This window comes from Stegostoma tigrinum, chromosome 35 (genome assembly GCF_030684315.1).
Source record: "Stegostoma tigrinum isolate sSteTig4 chromosome 35, sSteTig4.hap1, whole genome shotgun sequence".
NCBI classification, from domain to species: Eukaryota; Metazoa; Chordata; class Chondrichthyes; order Orectolobiformes; family Stegostomatidae; genus Stegostoma; species Stegostoma tigrinum.
This window is the reverse complement of record NC_081388.1, coordinates 4,923,855-4,946,782: the sequence shown is the minus strand read 5'-3', so window position 1 is coordinate 4,946,782 and position 22,928 is coordinate 4,923,855. Positions and strand designations below refer to the sequence as shown.

Here is a 22,928-nt window from a genome sequence, read left to right as displayed (position 1 = left end):
GTTGTGAGGCCGCGATGACTAATAAACCAATGGATTAAGCTCAGGTGGCTTGTCAACATTACCTGAACTGCGAACTGCTTCATTGCCTTGGAAACCACTGCCTACTGCAGCTGCTGCGTGTAAATTGTGCACTTGCAACATTTACCACTTCTGTTTACCCTTCTTCCTGATCATCTTTTTATGAATTTTGGTCTTGAGTGGTACAGTGGCTTATGATTGAAAGACCAATGGCACTTCACTTTACACAGGTTTTGCAAAGTATCTGTAATGCAAGAGAGTAGGAGGGTTTAACTGGTTGTTAGCTAATCTCCAGGGTTTAGGAGAATTTGCTTTCTCTTCACAAATTTGAAGCTGCATGTTATCTGCAGAATGCTGAAGATATTTTTAATTGTGTAACATTGGTTTAGAGATTAAAACAATTTGCTTATGAAGGTGTGGCCGTTTAGCTTGATTCTCCTTCAGTTCTGCAAAGGAAGGATGTGTTAGCACATTCATGACGTATCAGGTCTGGGAATAAAGTCTATATCAGTATTGTATAGCACTCAAATTAAACTGTCACTTGCTGTTATTGATCCACCTAAGTGCTTGCATATAGGATCTTGCCAGCACTAAAGGCAGTCCTTTCCAAATTTCCAGCTCCATAAAATTGAAACTGGAAAAGTGGAAAAGCAGATGGGACTGAGTTACCAAGGTTTGGAGCTGAAGCATGGAGCATAGGATCCCTACACTGTGGAAGCAGGCTATTTGGCTCATTGAGTCTACACTGACCCTCCGAAGAGCATCTCACCCAGACCCACCCCCACTCCCTAGCCGATCCCTATAACCCTGCATTTCCCATGGCCAGCACACCTACTTCCACACCCCTGAATACTACAGGCAATTTAGTGTGGCCAGCCACGTAACCTGCACATCTTTGGCCTGTGGGAGGAAATTGGATCACCTGGAGGAAATCCACACAGACGCATGGAGAACGTGCAGACTCCACGCAGACAGTCGTCAAGGTGGAGTCAAATCCCCGACACTGTGGTGCAACAGTGCTAACCATGAGCCATCATACTGCCCTGTTAAGGTGATTTTGTAAATGGACAAAGAGATCTTCTGTTGAATGACATACTTTTGTACGATATGGATTTAATGAAAGCCCCATTTGGTAGCTTTTGTTTGTTTTTTTTCTGGTTACTAACCTATAAATTTCCTGGATTGTCTATTTTTGAATGTCAAAACACTGGCACTTCCAAGTTTTTGTTTATCCTCTGATTAAGCACGCTTTCTCACCGTACTGTACACATTAAAGCTGCATCGCCATTTCTGACTGCAGTCTCATCCTTGGAAGCACCAGAGGAAGATATTTGTGGTTGGTGTGGTTTGTTCATGTCTTACAAGATAAAAGTTTTGATTACTAAATGTCACATGACAGCATTAATGAAGTGCTGCATCAGCTTTTAGTTTTAATGAAGCTAAATAATTTGACTCTTCCATAGAATAATCGGGAAGTTGCCCAATTTCCCTTGCCGTAGGCTTTTTAAAACAATTTGTACAGTTTTATGTCAAGTGCAGTGTTTCAGTTAGAAATGATTGGCCTGATGATTTCACTTTCATACTTTGAGGTGTTGCTCACTTTTTGTGCTTGTAGATGTCAATTGCAGCTCAGTCAATAACATTTTCAACTCTGACTCAAAGTTGCAAATTCAAGTCTCATTCTAGGATTTGAGCGCAATAGTCACACACAATATATAAACACAGTCCTGAAAGAGCTGCATTTTTGGGTGTGCAGTTTTTGTGATGGCACTTCAAACAAAGATCCTGTCTGACTCTAAAGGTGATGTAAAATATGCAGTGGTAGTATTTTGAATAAAACAGGAAGGAGGCTTCTTCCATCTTTGTATTCTGTTCAATATTTATCCCATAGTCAACATCACATTAAACAGATCATCGGGTTGTTACCACTTTGCCAATGCTATCTGTGTGGAAATTGGCTGCTGTGTTCCCCTTTTGCTTTGTAAGTATTTAATTAGGTGCACAAAGCTTCAGGCTGTTCTTCAGTCATGGAAAGCATTACAGAAATACTATTGTTTGCATCCTATTTTGGTGCAATTGTATCATTTGCTTTGTTGGTCCCTGTTTTAACCTGATTACGTTTTTCTGTAGGTCATTCTTTTATAAGTAGCAGTGGTATCCAGAGGAATTGTATTCAAAATATTGTACATGCAGGTTAAATGCTGCAATGAGGAAGATTACCTTGTCAGGCCTAGAATTTGGAGAAGGTTGAAATCAAATCTATCTGTTGTTGATTTGTGGTTACTGAGTCACAACGTGATGTGGGAAGACTGACTTCGCATTGTGACTCATGGTTTTAAACGTTCCAAAGAAACTTCACTCTTCAAAGACTACTTTTTCTTGCATCTAGTGTTCACCAAAATGTTTTCTGCTATTACAAGATGTGATGTAGATGCCAACCCACACAAAACTAATTCTCAGATGTGTCCTTTTGAGTCCTCCTTTTACCTAAAAAGATCAGTGTTGTGTGCACAAGTTCTGTAAAATGTAGCTGTAACTGTTCTCATTCCAGTTTTTTTCTTTCTGCAACACTTCAGCAACTAGTCCAATCAGCTGCCTCTGCTATATCTTCCCTTTCTCGCTCACCATGCCAATGAAACTCCCCCACTGCCAGAGCCCTGTACTTTCCTCCTTGTTCTGGTTTCTTTTCTGTTTCTCTCATGCCCTCTATGATGAACAAATTCTGATCTGCTCTTGCTCCCTATTCACGATTCCCATAACCTGTTGACCACCTAACTCCCCAGTAAACTCAGTGTTACTATCTCATTCAAAACTTATCTGCACTAAACAGCCAGCACAGTCATGACCGGCTGAGTACTGAATAAATTTTGCTGCATAATTCTACTATTCCAATTATCACCCTTTCCTCAAAAAAAGCTCTTGTTTCCTCCATCCTTGCAAACCATAAGACACAGGAGTGGAATTAGGCCATTTGGCCCATCGAGACTGCTCTGCTCTGCCATTCGATCATGGCAGATATGTTTCTGAACCCCATTCTCTTGCCTTCTACCTGAAAATCTTAGCAATCAAGAATCTATCGATCTCTGTCTTAAATACACTCCATGAACTGGCCCCCACAGCCTTCCGCAGCAATGTGTTCCACTGATATTCTGCTTCTGGCTGAAGAAATTCCTCGAATTGAGATAAAGGGTCATCTCTTCATTCTAAGGCTGTGTCCTTGGGCCCTGGTCTCTCCTAGTGGATTCATCTTTGCTATCCAGGCTTCTCAGTATTCTGTATGTTTCAATCAAATCCCCCACCCCATCCTTCTTAAATCCATTGAGTAAAGACCTAGGGTCCTCAACAGCTTCTCATGGAAAGCCCTTCCTCCCCAGGATCATTCTTGTAAACCTCCTTTATATCCCCTCCAGTTCAGCACATCTTTCCTTGGATATTCAGCCCGAAACTACTCCATATTCCAAATGCAGTCTGACTAGAGCCTTTTTACAGTCTCAGCAGTACACCTCTGCTGTTGTATTCTAGTCCTCTTGAAATGAATGCCAACACTCTATTTGCCTTCCAAGGTACCAAATAAATCTGCATGTTAACCTCAAGAGAATCCTGAACTAGTGCACAACTCCCTTTCGTGCTTTAGATTTCTAAAGCTTTTCCCTGTTTAGACAATAATCTACATCTCGTCTTCCTTCCAAAGGAATAACCTCACACTTTCCTACATTGTATTCCACTTCTTTTTTGCCTACTGTCCTCACTTGTCCAAGTCCTTCTGCAGGCGGCTTGCTTCCTCAACACTACCCGCTTCCTCATTTGTCTTTGTGTCATCTGCAAACCAAGCAACAATACCCTTTGTTCCTTCATCCAGATTGTCAGTGGATAAAATGAGTAGTTGTGATCCCAATATGGACTCCTGTAGAACTCCATTAGTCACTGGCTGCCATCCTAATCTGCAAATCTTTGGACTGTGGCAGGAAACTGGAGTAACTGGAGGAAACCTACGCAGACACTAGGAGAATGTGCAAACTCCACACACGGTTGCTCAAGGCTGGAATGGAACCTGGGTCCCTGGTGCTGTGAGGCAGCCGTGCTAACTAGTGAGCCACTGTTCCTACCCACCTACCCCTGTATCAGATATGGTAGTTTAATTTGCATTCGCAAACTCTCTGAAAAAGTAATGTGACAGTGATTAGGCAATCTGTTTTGTGATTTTGATTGAGAAATAATTGAGGACACCTAGCATAACATCCCTCCTTGTCAAAATAGTGTCATGGAGACTAAGCAGACAATTACGCTTTGGTTTAATGTCTCGCTTTAAAGGTGGCACCTCCAACATTACAGTTTTTGTCCTCAATACTGTGCTGGAGTGTCAGCCTTGATTTTTGTGCTCGAGTCCTACAGTGGGAATTGAACCCAAAACCTTGTAATGCAGAGGGAAGTATGCTACTTACTGAGCCATGAAAGGGAGCAGTCGTTGAATTAAGGAAAAGAAACAGGAATCAAAAAGGGCAGTTCTGGTGCCAAGCTGCTTGAGTGCTACAGCTGTGGTCCTCCAGACTAATACTAGTAAGTACTTGACTGTGATGCCACCATGGATTTGAATATAAAAAGTGACCATACAGCAAGAGATTAACCACTCTTCAGAGCAAAAGTTGTGAAATAGCGACCTTCATGAGCAAGGAAATTGGGCAAATAAAATCTAAAGAAATCCAAATCTTTTTAAAAGACACCTCAGATGCATGCACCTTTACCTTCATGCCATAAGTATCTCCCGAGGTAAGGGAAGCAAGCAGCCTAATCTTACCACATCCACTGAAAACTGCCAGAAAGATAGGATCTCTTGCATATAGTGAAATTCTCATGGTGCTTTCACTATATATGCTGTTTCGAAACTTGAATCTATTGTGTTGTCTGATTATGTTCAAATTTACAGCTTTGAATTCCATGTGTCTCATCTACCCCTAGTACTTTGATTGGAATTAGTGTTCCTTAACCATTGTTCACAGAAATAGGTTCAAGGGCCACGTTCCTCTCCACAGAAGTGCAGGAATTCAGGTGGAATGTCCTGCTTTGCTACTTTGAGCCTATTCTATCATTCGATAAGGTCGTGCTTAGCATAAATCTAATGAACCAGCCTCTACTGCTTTTTAGGGAACAGAATTTCACATGCTAAAAGCCCTTTTGGCAGAAGAATATTTTTGTCATCTGCTTGAAAAGGAAGTCCTCATAAACTGTGTTCTTTGGATTGAAACTTCTCCAAGAAGAAAGATCCTCCTCATATTCGCCCTTATTAAATTCCCTTGTATATTTCAATAAGATCATCTCTCATCCTTCAGAACTCCAGTAGGTATAGGCTGAACTTGAATAGTTGTAAGCCCAACCTGTTTGTCCTTTCCTCGTAAGATGAGCCCTTCATCCTCACAGTTAAACAAAACCTTTCTGAACTAATGCCATTATATATTTTTTAAGATGTGGACCAAAACTGCACACAGCACTCCAGATGCTTACCACAGCCCCTTACAGATGCACTAAAATGTCCCTACGTCCATTCCCATTCTCATTGTAATACATGTGAACCACTTAGTTTCATCTCCATTTCATTGCCTTCCTTGCTTCATGTACCTGTTCTTACTAGCCCCATCAAATTTAAAACAAAAACGGGGTTATCCAAATATATTTGAACTTTTCTTTCTGCAAACTGACTGCCTTACTTGCCTACATAAACAGTGGCAACATAATAAAAAAAGAGTTCTACTGATGCAGTGGGGTACTATTTAAATGCTGGAGAACTGCTGTTCACCATAATTCCCTTTTGAAACAAACCAGGTTCTACTTTGACAACTGAGTGACTGATTATTCCAATTGAATATTTTTCTCCTCTAACCTCCCCTTAATTCTTTTTGCTTTCATTTGATCCTAGTGAGAAAACTGAATTGATGAAGCAGTGCTTGGTGTGTAGGATATATCTTGTGCCTTGTTCCGGATGGCTGCACCTGAGATCGATGATCCAAACTGCTATCCACTCACTGGAGTAGGATGGGCCTCAGGCCAGAGCATGTGTCCAAAGGAATATCAACTGGTATGTCTGTACATTTGGCTAGATTACAGTAATTCTGATTTCACCTAGCAGTTTTTTGGAATGGATAAAAACATGAAATTTTATCTGAGCCTTTGTAATTTAAATCCAATGTTGGACTGGTATTCAGATTAGGGGCTTATTGAAAAATCTTGTGCTAATGAGTTTGTCGAGCTTTCCTAGATTATGGGGACATACCATCAGGAAAAAAAAACAGCTGTCTGAGTAGGAACATTATGCGTTTTGATCATATACTTGGACTAATTGATCAACACAAAACAGGGAGAATGTTGCTTTGTCAGAAATGTGAACTCTGAATGAACTGAAGCTGTTCTGTTAAACGAGGCTCCCGCTGCATATTCCAGTGAGTTAGTTGAATGTTAAAATCTGTTGAGATGTGCTTCAAACCATGAGGAAAAACTGATGCACTGTCATCTTGAACTGCTGCAGTCCATGTGGTGAAGGTAACTCCCAAATCCATTAGATTGGAATCCCAGGGTTTTGACCTAACAATGACAAAGTAACACTACGTACGTCCATGTCAGGATGGTGTATAATATGGAAGGAATATTGTAAATGATGTGGAGAGATAATAGGAACTGCAGTTGCTGGAGAATCTGAGATAATAAGTTGTAGAGCTGGATGAACGTAGCAGGCCATGCAGTATCATCGGAGCAGGAAGGTTGACGTTTTGGGCCTAGACCCTCCTTCAGAAATGGGGGAGGGAAGGGGGTTCTGAAATGAATAGGGAGAGAGGGGGAGGTGGATAGAAGATGAATAGAGGAGAAGATAGGTGAAGAGGAGACAGACCGGTCAAAGCGGTGAGAATGGAGCCAGTAGAGGTGAGTGTAGCTGGGGGGGTAGGGAGGGAATGGGTCAGTCCAGGGAGGATGGACAGGTCAAGGGGGTGGGATGAGGTTAGTAAGTAGGAGATGGGGATGGGGCTTGAGTTGGGAGGAAGGACAGGTTAGGGAGGCAGGGATGAGTTAGGTTGGCTTTGGGATGCGGTAGGGGGAGGGGAGATTTTGAAGCTTGTGAAATCCACATTGATACCATTGGGCTGCAGGGTTCCCAAGCGGAACATGAGTTGATGTGCCTGATTTCCCTTGCAGTAATGGTCCTTCTAGGTGGTTGAATTTGGGAGATCCTGCTGAAGACATTTCCACAGACATCCTGCAGCCAAGGTGTGCCACTGATAGATGGATTGCCAGCTGAGCAGGTTGTGTTATTATAAACTAGTTGGATGGCTGTAGTTCAACACAATGAAGAATGTTCCATCTCACTGACGACCTAAGCCATTCAGATGAGGAAGGAGTCTGGAAGGGAGTTTTTTGATAAACTGCTGGAGTACATTGTGATATAAGTTAGTAAATCAGGGGCTATTCAGGACCAGTCAGTCACTATTTCTAGAAGAAAGGCATATTTGATCAAGTATATAATTCCATCTAACATTGATATTCTCTCTCATTCTCTTTTTCTTATTCCTTGAAATCTTCCCCCCATAGTTTCTTTTATAGGTGTTTCCTCTTGCACTATGCCCTATCCAGACTCTCTCTCTCTCTCTTTCCCCCCCCCCCCCCCCCAGTGTTGTTCACCAAATTTCTTTGTTTGTTCACTCAACTTCAACATGTTACTTTTTTTGTCCTGCAGATCCTTTCCATTTTCCTTCAAATGCAAAATTGAAAGCTATTTAGCTAATTGGTGGTTTCCTTTTGTAACATCCATGTTTCACAGCCTTACAAAACAACACTCCAAATTGAGATCTTCAGTTAGTTTTTAAGATGTTTATTCAGCTTTCCAATTAGTAACCATACCCTCCTATCAAATATGGCTTTTGCCATTGCTGACTGTGTTCTTATTTCAGCATTGCATCTTTCATCCTCAGACGTTATGCTTCCTAAATTCTTGCACCTTTTTCAGTTCTTCTCTTCTAAGAATAAATGAATATCTCTTGGTGATTTTGAGATTTGCACCATTTTGTTTTTGTCATGGTTACTTTCAATCTAAAGTTCATGCCTGTTACTGCTGTATCTGCCAAGTCTTGTGATCATTCCTATTAGATTATTACAAGTTCTTTTGTTTGTTACTGACCTCTTCAACGTCAATGCAGAAGCAATAATTAAAGATGCATTTGAAGAAACAATCTTGGGCAAATGATAACATCAGTTAGATTTGCAGTTGACAAAGCACTTGCAGCAAGTATAGAAGTCTTAGTGAAGTTGTAGGTAGACCAATAACTGCAGGCAGGAAACTTGGATGCAAGTGTGGTTTATACAGATTTTCAAAATACATTTAATACTACCTCATGCAAGAAACACTGCAAACATAATTGCACATGGAGTTGAGGCAAGCGTGGTCATGTCGATCAGCAGGTAGAGAATGAACATGAAGTTTCGGCAGTCAAAGCATTCGGAATGAGATGGTGTCCCCCAGCAGTTTCAAGGAGGTAAGCAGGAGTAAACCAAGAAATTTCAAGAGGAAAGATAGAAAGCAATAAAATCTTACGTGTGAGTGAATTAGTTTCTTTTCTGTTCTTTTAAATTGAGGGCCGGTGATCAGGAAATCACAGTTGTTAATTCTACAGAAATGGCTACGTGAAAACATCAGATATGTCTAGTAGTTAAGGGTGCAAATTGACACACGGAATTGTGAGGTTGTTGCTGTCATGGAGATATGGTTGCAGGTGGAACAAGACAGGCAACTCAACATTCAGAGATGTAGGATCTTCAGGCGGGACAGGAGAGGGTGTAAAGAGGAGGTGGTGTCATTATTTATTAAGGAGAAAGTTCTGTGGTAACGAGGGATCACATTTTGTAAGAGTCTTCATATCAGGCTTTGTGGATGCGCCTTAGAATTAAGAAGGGGGCAAACTGCTGAGTGTTAATCATAAGCCCCCAAACAGTCAGTGGGCAATTGAGAAGCAGATGAGTAGTCAATTCACTGAGGCTCTTGAAAATAATAATAAGGGTCATCATATTACCCTTTTGTGGCAAGGCAATAGCTAGTGATATTATCACTAGACTATTAATCCAAAACCTTAGCTAATGTTCTGTAGACCTGCATTCAAATTCCCTTATGGCAGATGGTGGAATTAAGACTCTGCTGATCACTATGAAACAGTTGTCGATTGTCAGAAAAACCCATCTGTGGCTCACTAGTGTCCTTCAGGAAAGGAAATCTGCCATCTTCACCTGGCCTGGCCTACATGTGACTACAATTTAACCCACTACAATATTGTTGAATCTCAATTGCCCTCTGAAATGCCCAGCAGCCTGCCAGTGATGTCAATGTCCCATGAGTTAATTTTAAAATCTTCCCAATATTAGTTGGAAATAGAACATAGAACATTACAGCACAGTACAAGCCCTTTGGCCCTTGATGTTGTGGCGACCTGTCATACCGATCTGAAGCCCATCTAACCTACACTATTCCATGTACGTCCGTATGCTTATCCAATGACGACTTAAATGTACCTAAAGTTGGCAAATCTACTACCGTTGCAGGCAAAGCGTTCCATTCCCTTACTACTCTCTGAGTAAAGAAACAACCTCTGACATCTGTCCTATATCTTTCACCCCTCAATTTAAAGCTATGCCCCCTCGTGCTCGCCGTCACCATCCTAGGAAAAAGGCTCTCCCTATCCACCCTATCTAACCCTCTGATTATTTTATATGTTTTAATTAAGTCACCTCTCAACCTTCTTCTCTCTAATGAAAACAGCCTCAAGTCCCTCAGCCTTTCCCCGTAAGACCTTCCCTCCATACCAGGCAACATCCTAGTAAATCTCCTCTGCACCCTTTCCAAAGCTTCCACATCCTTCTTATAATGCGGTGACCAGAACTGTACACAATACTCCAAGTGTGGCTGCACCAGAGTTGTGTACAGCTTCACCATAACCTCTTGGTTCCGGAACTCGATCTCTCTATTAATAAAAGCTAAAACACTGTATGCCTTCTTAACAGCCCTGTCAACCTGGGTGGCAACTTTCAAGGATCTGTGTACCAGAAGGGATGCAGAGGACATTCACTAGGATGTTGCCTGGGATGGCACATTTCAGCAACAGTGAGGCTGGATAAGCTCTGGTTATTTTCTTTGGAGCAGAGAAGGCTGAGAGTGGGCACAACAGAAGTGTGTAAGATTATGTGGATGGATAGAAAGCAGATGTTTTCATTAGCTGAAGGGCAAGTAACAAGGGGACCTTTTTAAGGTAAAAGGCCCAGAGGTTTAGAGAGAGAGTTTGAGGGAATGTTTTTCATCTAAAGGGTGATAGATTTGGGGCGCACTAACCAGGAGGGTAGTTGAGACTACTCTGATGAACATTTTAAGTGTCATAATATTCAAGGCTATGCACCAAGCACCGAAAAGTGGGACTAGGGAAGATTTTTAGATAGTCTGCACTGACAAAAACTTGATATGCTGCAGGGCCTGTCTAGTATTCAGTGATTTCTGAGAGTGAATTTTCTTTTGCACCACTTGCCCCAAATTATGAGAATTATTAAACATTGTTGACTCTTTAACTACCCCCTCCTCCATTTCCTCCCCTCCCATCGGCCTCCAATTAATATAATCTATATCCTTTGTATTCAAGATTGTTACAACGACAGACGGCTCCTCTGCAAATTTTGCAAAAGGCTTCGGCCAGAAATCAAATTGTTATCTGTGTGTCAGCTCACTGCTGAATAAAGAGGTAAGTTAATAAATATTCCCTCCACTGGGTACCTGTTTACAGCCCATGGTATGGAAAGGGTACAATACTTTAGAAGAATATAAATGGTGCAACAGTTGAAATTGGTTCAAGAGAAAACAACCTGACTTGAACCTCTTGTGATCTTCCTTGTCGGCGCCACACCAACCCCAACCTGGACCTGCACCACCGCACCACCTCACCCCTGCATTTCAAAGGCTGACACATTTTGGTACAGTAACAATGACTATGAATGAAAAGCTTTTCATAAACTCTGGTGCTGAGGCATGTTGCCTAAAGTTCTGATTGTAGCCTTTGGGCTGAGTTAACTAATTATTGCTGCTACACTTGGTGATAGTCTCTCAGTGGCCTCTGTACTCCAAGACCAGGAGGGCAAATTTGTCTATAATCCTTTTTCAGAATCTTTCTGGGAAGGATTCTTTTTTTTAAAAAAACAAACCAACTGCAGATGCTGGAAATCAGAAATTGCTGGAAAAATTCAGGTATGGCAGTATCTGCGGAGAGAATCTAAATAAAAATCGGAAGAACTGAGGAAAAGTCATTTGACCCAAAACATTAACGGTGACTTCTCTCTATGGATGCTGCTGGACCTGCTGATCTTTTCCAGCAATTTCTGTTGTTGTTTGTGGAGAGAATCTGTTGTATTCTGTACAACCTTGGGGTATTTTGCACCTTATTTGTTGTCAGATACCCTGCTGGGTATGCATGAAACATCTTCACGATGTTTGTATCAGTGGGGTGATGGACAGGTACTGTGATAGGTGGGTTTGTGTAGTTAGGTTCTAGTCGATTGGCACAAAGCTAGCACTTTCAAGGAGAAACTAAAAGACGTAAATAATAAGCGGCTAGGGGTTATGGGCTATAATTTGATGTTAAGACACTCACTAAAGTGTCAAGAGGTTTGCACATACTTTCAGTGCAGGTCATGGTGCGGAGATGACGACGTAACATTGCTTCTGTACCCTGTTTACAGAATCCTCAAGGGGACATTGTCTCCGATATCCAGTTACTTCCTGATAAGAACCCTCTACCATCAGGATATGCCTTCATTTCTGAATTCCTGGATCCCAGTAAGTATTTTTGATTACCGTCATGAAGGTATCAGAGTGTCAAGCTATCACAGATCTCAAACTTACTTAAGGTTAAGGGATTTTTTTTTAAAATTCACAGGGTATGATGATTGAAATAAATGCCTCTCATATTCAAGCTTGTTTTGTAGCGGAGCTTTCGACAGTTCTCTGGTACCTAGAAGTTGAGAGATAATAAAGAGTTGAGTCTTTCTTACCGACACAACCACTTTTGACTTGGTGTCAAAAAGTTTAAGTTCAAGCACAATTTTTTTTCAAGCTGTCACTGACAAATGGTGCTTACCTCTATTCTGTCCTTAATTTTATCTCCAGTGAACTGTTTTGCACCATCTTGCTTTGGCTGAGATAGTCATGTATCTTGTAACTAGCTGTGAGCTGCAGTATAGGTGACCTATTTGTGCAGGGTTGTCTGTGCTTTCTATTTGTGTTCACTTGCCATATGTCGCCTGCCGGCAGAGATCATGCTGCTAGTTCTCATTTCCAGAGTTACAGATGTTAAATGATGTAAGTGTTCCAATTTAGGAAGCAGATGGGCTGGAAATAACAGTTTATAAATTCCAGACCCATGAAATCTACATGGGACGAAGCAGTAAAAAAGAATGATAAGTATAAATAGTATTTGCTGCTATAGTTTTGGGGCTGAAAGACCAAGAGTGTTCCCTTCCTTCGACACTATAAAGCTTGATGCATTAAGAATGAATGATTAGCCAAGTGTTTCTAACTGTCCTTTACGAAGAAGACACTAGTAAAATAAGCAATATTCAACAAATTGAAGGCATTTGCATGTTTAAAATATTCCATTCTGACACGTAGTGTGCCTGTTGACCCTTGCCAGTCTCACAAAGTATATGGAGAGCTGATGGGCATCAAAGACACCAGAGTCTGGGGTGATCCAGGCACATACTAGACTCTGGAACAGGATTGGATTGATCAGAGGATCCCTGCGTTTACCCTGATATGATATATCCCTAATGATTTTTCTCAGATTGAGGAACAACTGCTTGGGACCTTCTGTCCTGTACCCAACCATTCCGTTGACTAAAGAGGAGGATCAATCACAAGAAATGCACCTAGAATCTTATAAGCAGCACCTTCAGGCATTCAGTTAGGCTGCAACCTGTTGCATTATTCAGACAGATGAAGTTCACTTCAGTCACTTCACCAAACTGGCATGAGGTAGGGATGATACGTGATTCTGGAACTGTAGCACACACAAGGCACTCTCCTGTACCCTAAAACCCCAATGAGTTAGGGATGTGGATTCCTATACATTGGACTCGCCACTGATGGCCTTTTAACCCTGTGGTTCATTTCTTGATTTGTGAGTTAAATAATGGTTGCCCTTATATTTCCCCAGAGGTCACTGTGTCGAAAAAGAAACGACTATGTATTAAGACGGTTCCATTCGGTGGGGCTGATGCTGCTGTTTTTGATGTCAAATTGACCGGAAAAAGCAAGCAGATTGTACCTTTGTACACATGCATAGGGTAAGTAAAACCTATAATTATTAGCAGTACAACATTCCACCAAGTGGACTTCTGGCAAAGTTGAAGTACCCTTCCATGTTTCTTTTTTTCATTATTTATTGCCTCTAGCTTTAACAGTTCATCAGAAGTACAAACTAGCCCACACTCTGTACAAGAGCTACTGTCTGTCCTAGCTTTATTACTGAATGAGTGTTCAAGCTAATTACAAATACACCCTGCAATACCATACTGTCAAGAAATATGAGGATAGTAGAGACGGGCTGCACTTGCATGCTGGGATGTGCTGCCTTGGCCAACACCAATTCCTCAAAGAAGAAAAGTACTTGTGATTAATTTTAATTCCATAATTAATTCATATTCCAAATTTCTGGTTCCCTGACTGTCCTGATTTTTGCATTAGTCTGTTACTAGTAAATGTATTTAAACAAACACCTTCAATATTTCTACTGATTATGTTCTGTGTTTAGCATATGTCTTTATTTGCTGTTGTTTTGTTTTGCAGAGAACTGAGTGGGTTTGTTATCTGGTGTAGAAAAGGGAGGTTGGCCAAGCCAAAACCATTGCCTAAGCCAAGAAGTATTGCTCTTGATATGAGAGGGCTGTCACTGGAGAATGAGCGCTCAAGGTGCTTATCACAAACATAAATATGTTTCACAGAAAGCATGGCTAGTTTTAGCTTTGAATTTTGATGCAGATTAGCAGATGGATGAAAGATAAAATGGGACAGAACAAAGATAAAGTACAGCAATTTATGTTCTGATTTTTGATAGTTCACTGGATCCTTTTAGAAACCCCATCTGTTTTGTATATCAATTAAATTCAGTTTTTTGGATGCAATAAAAAGCCTTTAAATTTCAGAAAGATTTATGCTGCAAAAACATGTAAATTCAGACCTGGCAGTGACTGAGTTGCAAGTTCTGTTGGCATAAAGCATGGACAAATCATTAAAATCTGAAAATTAATCTGCCTTTTAACTGATGTAGGAAAAGGGAAGACCTTGATGTAGCCCCAGCACGACTTAGCAAGAGGCGCACCACTCTAGAGCACAAAGATTCCGTGTACAGTGCAGAAAATATTTATGGAATTTCAGGTAAGGTTCGACTCCAACTGTCCCATCTACCTCCCTGTTAGGCAACTCCCTCACTACCTGCACTTCTTTATCCCTCTGTCCCCAGTCAAAGTCCCTTATAAAGTGGCCAGTCACTTTACACCCAGAGATTTCTGTTCTGTTCTCTCATGCTAGTTAAGAAAAACTAGAGTATCAAAAGTTAAAATCAAGCTATTGACTATCTGGTATACAACAGTCAGCAGAACTACACATGCTTCCAGCAGCATATTAATCTTGTATGCAACTGATCTTTGTTCAGGTTTATTTATCTAGTTGCTTTCTCCACCACCGACCGGTTATGGACTTTTAACCACCTTCGTTATCCTGGGACTTTACAGCTGTCTCTAGATCTCCAGACACATACTTGGAAAGTCTAAATCTATAACTGTAATTTTGGGAGTTTTCCACATGGGCATGTTTATGTGCTCATCAGTACAAATTAGGCTACCAGAAATTCAGAGTTGTTATGATGCAGGAGAAGACCATTCAGCATATTGTGTCTGCACTGGTTCTATTACTGAGTACTGATTTACAGCCTGTTCCCAATATGCCTGCACACCATTACTATCCAAGTAACCATCCAGTTCTCACTGAACACCTCAGTTGAACCTGCCTACACAATATTTCCAAACAGTGCATTCCATCCACAATGATGCCACCCGAAGGTTGCAGGAACAGCAACTCATATTCCGCCTGGGAACCCTGCAGCCATATGGTATCAATGTGGACTTCACCAGTTTCAAAATCTCCCCTTCCCCTACTGCATCCCTAAACCAGCCCAGTTCGTCTCCTCCCCCCACTGCACCACACAACCAGCCCAGCTCTCCCCCCCCCCCCCCCCCCCCACCCACTGCATCCCAAAACCAGTCTAACCTGTCTCTGCCTCCCTAACCGGTTCTTCCTCTCACCCATCCCTTCCTCCCACCCCAAGCTACCTACTAACCTCATCCCACCTCCTTGACCTGTCCGTCTTCCCTGGACTGACCTATCCCCTCCCTACCTCCCCACCTACACTCTCTCCACCTATCTTCTTTACTCTCCATCTTCGGTCCGCCTCCCCCTCTCTCCCTATTTATTCCAGTTCCCTTTCCCCATCCCCCTCTCTGATGAAGGGTCTAGGCCCGAAACGTCAGCTTTTGTACTCCTGAGATGCTGCTTGGCCTGCTGTGTTCATCCAGCCTCACATTTTATTATCTTGGAATTCTCCAGCATCTGCAGTTCCCATTATCTCTCATTCCATACCCTAACTACTTGCATGTGAAACAGCTTTCTCTCACCCTTGCCTCATTTACATCACTTTATTCATTACTGTTAAACAGTGTGTGAATATGCAGTCATGTCTAAGACCTTGAAACTGAAAGAATTAGTGCATCAATGCAGAAGTGCCAATGTGTGTAGTCTTCCTAGGTAAATTCTATTCAATGTGCTGGCTAGTGGCATTCGGTAGTTTACTTCACTGGTCTTTACTTGTTAACAGCTTCAGTTTAAATACAATTTCCCCCAGAATTAAATCTAATTCTAAGCATAGAGCTAGATCTAACCAGGATTAAAATTGAGATGCAATACCATCCTTTTAAATATTCTGCGCTTAGACTCCTTGCTCATGAAGCCAAATGGAGATTTATGAAAGGTACATTATCACTTACAAGTCCCATTTAGAAGGATTTCAATGTGTTTGGTCCAGGGTTCTGATGGGGGGTGTGACGTGTTTGTAGATCGGACCTGTACCCCTCAGGAAAGTTTTGCCACAAAAATCCAATCTGAAATGAGTCTTTCTCAACATATTATCTTATCAGTGCCTAATGTGAAGAGCCAGTGTCAAATTGCTAAACAGTGAGGGCTTAGCAGTATGGGTTGTGATACGAAAGTTGGGATAGTTGCTCATGAGTTATAATCAGCTATGTAGCACAAATGTAAAAATCATAACTGTGTTCTTAATGTCCTAACTTCTCCCTTCTGTCTGTCACACCCAAGACTTATACATCACTATCCATTCTTTTGTTATGTAACTATCCACTTTAATATACTTCCTGAACAATGACAGTCCAGAGGGGCACTGTACTTGACGTGAGATGGCGATTGCTGAAGAGGCAGGACCTGTGCTCCAGTGAGACACTAAAGGGACTGAGGGAAATGGACCGTATGATGTGTGATATGCAGATTCTTGTAGGGACAAAGGCAACCGGTACTATAATTTCGAGTAGCATGATGACAGTTGTAATAATGTACCTGTTCACGAACTCCTTTTTTACCCCTGTTTGACAGCGATGGATGGCATCCCATTTGTGCTGCATCCTAGATTTGAAAGCACCTGTGTGAATGTAAGTACCTACAAAACCAATACAATGACAGTCCTCTTAAAGGAGCTTCAGTGACTTCCAATTCTATCTTCAGGAGTTTTTATTTAGTAGTACATTAGAAAATATTGGTGTAATATCTGCAGTCTTCACTGACTTACTTGGAAGCTATTGGAGCAGAGATTTATATATTGTCAGTACTTGAAGAACAGACAAAGAAAATTACTTCTATTGAATTGCTGATTTTAATTGCTTTTCTATTAAGGACTCAAAATGTGGAATTTCCCCTTAAACCCCTCCCCTTCACTTTCCTCCTTTTAAGAACATTGCTTTTTTTTTATACATACATCTTTGACACCTTTTTGGTCACCTGATTCAATAGCTCCTATAAATGGCTGTATTCATATCATCATGCTTCTGTGAAGCATTTTGGGCTGTTTTGTTACATTAAAGGTGTTATATGTAGCTTTTCAAGCTGGATTGATTGTATGTGAATGCAGAAAGGTTTAATCTGACCGCATCAAGATGGAGAAACCAAACTCCCAAAACATTGCAGCCAATAACACCATATTCAGTGGTGAAGTGTTGCGATATGTTGTGCTGTTTTTCAATGGTATAGACTGCTGTAATTCCATGTTGACGTCTTCCTGCAGGTACCTAGTGCTAATATTGCAAATTTCCAGATTAAGAGCCATGCTGAAATAGAAAATGAGGTAAGTCAGAAATGCTAATGATGTTTGTTATTTGGAAGTACTTCCTGCAGTGGTAAATAATGTCACCTTTTGCATTTTCACATGTATTTACTTGCTGTTCACCTGACATGTTTATTGAAAATGCAATCTAGCTTCTATTCAGTGCCTCACTGTTAAGAAATTAGGTTCCTAGCAGTGACTAATGTCATTTGTGGGGTGGGACTCAGTGTCACAGTGTCAAATAAAGAAGGCGCCCCATGTCTGAGAAGAACTCATTAAATTCATGTCACTAATTCACTTCACTATTCCTGCTCGATCTTCAACAATGATGTATTTGATGTCAGGGAGGTGATTAATATACAGATATTATTGCTAGAGTGAGATAATGTTCCGAGGACTCTGGTTCAAACCCGACTATAATAGGTGCTGGAATTTTGAATTCACTTTAAAATAAAATCTGGAATTGAAAATCCAGTGACCATATGGTTCATTAATATCCTTTAGGGAAGGAAACTGCTGTAGGTCTGGAGTTCCACGTAGACCAGACCAGATTAAAAATGGCTATGTGACTTTTAAATCATCTAGTACCATTCAGTTAAAACAATTGTCTCAAAAACGGAATGACAAATCACCTGGCATCAGAAATACCAACGGCAAACACACGCTTCTTGACTGATACCTGGGGGCCAGTGCCAAAATTAGGAGAGATGTCTCCAACAAATCAAGTAACAGCCTGACATTCTGAGGTATGATTTTATGAGGATGGCTGTGCCAGACACAGCCATCATTCTGTCGTGCCAGTCGGATAGGACATAGCCAGCGGTACACAGCTGGGTAACAGCTATCTTGGGAGTCATCACCGTTGACTCCCTGTACTGTGAAGTCACATGGTATTGGGTCAAATAGGAGGAAGGAAGCATCCTGCGAATTACCTTGTACCATCCTCCTTCAGCTAATGAACAAGTACACTTCAATGTTGAACACCCCTTGGAAGTGTGACAATACCATGGCTTTAAGAGGTGTATTTTGTCATTATTTTCATGAGGAAAGGTTAAGATCAGAGGTGAAGATCTGTCAGCTTCAAAGCCCATAAAAATAAATAGGTTGTGAGGCCTTGGGGTTTGTTTTCCTTAAGTTTGGAACAATAGAAGCAATCTGAATGGGTGGGGGTCAAACTCCCATAGAACCAGGATTTTCAATAGCAGTTCCTGAGGTCTTAAAGCTGTTGTACATCTCTCCCTGCAACTCCCTCTCTCTGAATTTTCTCTTGATGTTTTTCCTCTTGGACTGGAGAATTGCCTGCGAGACAATCTATTTAATGAATTTGCCTTTTGCCAAGGATGTGTTTATGGGAGGTTTCTATATTGGAACAGTTAATTAGTAGTTAATATAGCTATTATTTCGTTAAGCACTTTAATAGTTACAGTTAAGCCAATTCTTTTATTATTATTTTGTTTTTACTTTTACACTACTGTTAAAATAAAGTGTGTTTTGCTTAATGTTGAGTAGTTTGACCAATTGAATTGCATGTGGAAAGCAACACCTTACACTTGCCTTTTTAACTAAGAAAAAGTTAGGGTCTAGACTATCTTCTAAATATATTTTGAAGGGATTTGGTCAGGTCCATAACAGAAGTACTGAGGGTGATAATGGTGCAGCATGTACTCTGGGTGGAATCTTGAGACAACCTCCAAGAGAAGCTGAGCAGCAGCAGCAAGACTGATCGGGTTGTGCAAATCGTAAAGGACTTAATTACTGGGTCTGTAGCAGGTGATGAAGGAAACAACAAAAGGGAAAAACCTACTTAATCTAATCCTCACAAATCTACCTTCCGGACATGCAGTTGTCAGTAAGAGTGACCATCGTACAGCCTTTGTGGAGATGAAGTCCTGTATTCATATTGATAATGGCACACACCTGCTGGAGTTTGCATGTTCTTCCTGTGTCTACAGGAGTTTCTGGGTGCTCTGGTTTCCTCCCACAGTCCAAAGCTGTGCGGGTTAGATGGATTGGATATGCTAAATTACTCAGTGTTCAGAAATGTGTAGGTTAGATGTGTTAGCCATGGCTAATGCAGGGTTAGGGCATGGGGATGGGTCTGGGTGCGATGCTCTTTGGAGTGTTGGTGTGGCTTTGTTAGGCTGAATGGCCTGTTTCTACACCATAGGGATTCTAAGGTTAGATCTCATGGGATTCAGGGTGAGCTTGCCAATTAGATACAAAATTGTAGTTGATAGCAGTGGAATGTGGTTTTTCAGAGTGGAGGCCTGTGACCAGTGGCATTCCAGCGATCTGTGCTTGGTTCACTTTTTGTCATCTATATTCTCATCTACATCACTTATATAAAAGACACGGTTAGTAAGTTTGTAGATTACACACACACAAAGTTGGTGCTTTAGCGGACAATGAAGAAGGTTATATCTAACATTACAGAGATTGTGATCAATGGGCTGAAGAGTGGTAGATGGGAGTTTAATTTGGATAAATGTGAGGTGTTGTTTTTTTCACCAAAATACAATGGCAGGATTCCTACAATTAAAATTTAGGGCCATGGGTAGTGTTGTAGAACAGAGACTGAGGGGTTCAGGTATATTATTCTTTAAAGTTTTGCATCACATAGGTACAGTGGTTAAGATGTTTAGGCTGCTTGCCTTCATTGCTCACTCCCTTTTGAGTATAGGAGTTAGGAAATTATGTTAAGATTGTACAAGATGTGGGTGAGGCCTCTTCTGGAATACTGTGATGAGTTTTGCTCACCCTCTTAGAGCAAAGATATATTATTAAAACGGAGAAAGTTCAAAAAAGATTTACCAGGACGTTAGTGGAAGTCTGGGAGTAGTGAGTTAAGACACTGGATAGGCTGGGACTTTATTCACTGACGCTTAGGAAGTTGAAGCATGACTTGAGAAGTTTATAAAATCATGAGGGCCATTGATAAGGTGAATGGTAAGTGTCTTTTCCCTAGGGTGGAGTATTTCAAGACTACAGGGTCCTATCGAAGGCGAGAAGAGAAAAATATGAAGTCACGAGGGGCAATTTCGTTTCAAATAGTGGTTCATGCATGGAATTAACTTTTCCATAGGAATTAGTGAATAATTTGGATAAGTACATGAATAAGGTAGGTTTGGAGGGATAGGGGCCAAGTGCAGACAGGTGGGACTAGTTTAGTTTGGGATTATGTGTGGTGCGAACTGGTTAGACAGAACAGTCTGTTTCCATGCTGTATGATTTTGAGCTAAAGCACAGTCAGAAGAATGATATAAAATTAGTTTGATGTTATCATTTTAGATGACTGGAGATGTCAATAAAGGGTAGGAAGCAAATGGTTTTTTTAAGCTGGACTGATTTTTGTCAAGATTTTGGAGAATATCTTCTGGTGATTTTACTAAGAGCATGAGACAATAAGGACAGGCAGATGTTTGGCATGTGAATGACTAGCTGAACTTGATCCTGCCCTTTAAGTCTACAGGGGCATATAGAGAATAATGACCCTTTTTATTACCTCTGTCACCAATAGGTTGGTGCATTCATACAGACCTGTAATTGTTGATCCAGCTCCCAGCCATCTAGGAAAAGCCAGTGTAAAGCCACTAACTAACTTGTGATGGTTCTCCTTGTTTCAGTACAACTACAGCTTCATGACTGAGAAGACTGCAGCTGCCAGACTTCCTCCAACAGCCTCCTAGAGCAACAGCCATTGAGAGTTGCAACAGAGCCTCAGGATGAAGCTGCGTCATGGGTCAGGCTCACAGCAGATTCTTACCTCTGACTCCATGAAGCTAAAAGCCATGAGATTGGATGTGGGTATCACAAAGGTGCAATAAAACCCACTTCATAGAAACTGTCTCTTTCCAAGACCATCGCTGGACAATAACCTTTTTGACTGTTTATATGCATCTAAATTGCTGCTGATATTTGATTTGTTGTTGCAAGTACTGTAATCAAGTGGGACCCACTGCATGGCAGGAGCTGATTCATTTTCAAAATCTATATATAATCTCCATATGATATAGTAGAATAATGTGGAAGTTAAACTTGAGAGTTAATTCATTCGGGAATGACTGTCTCCAGGAGATTGCAAAGTACACAGTGAGTATGATGACACTAGTGGAAAGGTTTGTTATCTGAGCTGTCACTGTCATTACCAGCTGGGTAGAGTAACAAGGCAGGATGTGAAAGTGTTACACAACTGCAGGAGTGTGAGAAACAGTGCACCTCCCAAATGACTGTTTCCATTCAACCCTAATTAGCATAAAAATGGAAGTACAGTAATATTAACGCTACACACTGTGCAGCATGCGAAGCTTAGCTCGCCTGTGGCCATGCAACCTTAATTCAAAGTTGCTCTCAGCTTAATTGTGACCACCCATCAATCCAGGGACCTTCCTTCAGTTGTTTGTTGTACACAGTTTTAAATCATTACTTATGGTTTGTTGATTTCCTTGGCTTTGTTTGTATCTCCTGACATTGACACCAGTCAGGTAGTCTACATTTTCATGATTACCTTATTAAAATATTCACCCTTTTAAGAAGAGGTAAGCTGATATCACTGTGGATCTTCTAAATATATCCTATAGTGAAAAGATCTCAGAAGCCCAAGTTCAAGTCCCACCTGCTCCAGAGATAACACATCTGAAACTAGATTAAAAATATCTTTACTAAGAATCAGAACTACCCAACTTCTGTTTATGATTTTTAAATATTATCCTGTAGTTTCCACATCAGTTTTAAACAATTATTAAATACTTATAGAGAATAATCTTTGACATTCTTTTCCTCTTCAATCAATTAAACCTCTTTGTATAATTTGACTGGTTGTTGCACTAATGATAATGGCTGACTGAGTTTATGTAGGATCTCATAGTAGGATCTTCTTGTGTTTTGCATCTATTCAGTAAGCCAACATGGAATTATGGATTTGAGCTGCACAATGAGATCAGATACCGAAGAGGGGGGAGCTTGACAACATAAACAGATCGATTTCCTTACTTGTTGTGGGAGAACCTGCAATTCTTATTTCCAAAGCTGAGTTAACTGAGGTGCTCCTGGGAGCCTCCCAACTGTTCATGTGCCTTCAAGATGCTACTTCTCACTTGTAGGTGAAAACTGTCGTTTTATGGTTATTTAATGTGCAGATCTTTAAAACAAAACTGCTTTTTTTGATAAAGCCCACCCTCCAGCCTGTAAACTTTAATCTGTCTCTCTCTGTCTCCCCACTTTTCTCCACTCTTTCTGCCTCCCCCCCCCAATTTCACTGATGTTTTAGTATTTCTACATAACCTTTTGAATGACAGTAACAGCTTTTTCAAAGGAGGTGGCACAAATGTGAGCGACCAAATGGTCTCTGTCTGCTGCAGTGGTTCTGTCTAACATCTTAAAATCATATGACCTGTGAAATTTCAACAAGACTCCATCCAGGTACATGTTGACAGATTTGTTCAATTCAGGACCTGGTCAACTGTACAC

General features: G+C 41.0%; 1 protein-coding gene across 3 annotated transcripts in view; it reads left to right on the top strand.

Moving 5' to 3' along the window:
• The window catches only part of mvb12a (multivesicular body subunit 12A), a 29,266-nt gene extending 7,045 nt beyond the window's left edge, over positions 1–22,221 (top strand). For 2 of the 3 annotated variants that reach the window (XM_048521942.2, XM_048521943.1), the window contains exons 2-10: positions 5,930–6,088; positions 10,674–10,772; positions 11,764–11,860; positions 13,236–13,365; positions 13,868–13,990; positions 14,349–14,455; positions 16,739–16,794; positions 17,424–17,483; positions 21,086–22,221. In XM_048521942.2, coding sequence (XP_048377899.1) covers positions 5,993–6,088; positions 10,674–10,772; positions 11,764–11,860; positions 13,236–13,365; positions 13,868–13,990; positions 14,349–14,455; positions 16,739–16,794; positions 17,424–17,483; positions 21,086–21,148 — 831 coding nt within the window. In that variant the 5' untranslated portion in view covers positions 5,930–5,992 and the 3' untranslated portion in view covers positions 21,149–22,221. The remainder of the gene's footprint in view (positions 1–5,929; positions 6,089–10,673; positions 10,773–11,763; positions 11,861–13,235; positions 13,366–13,867; positions 13,991–14,348; positions 14,456–16,738; positions 16,795–17,423; positions 17,484–21,085) is intronic. The other variant, XM_048521944.2, reaches the window with a different exon arrangement.
• The last annotated feature ends 707 nt before the right edge of the window (positions 22,222–22,928 follow it).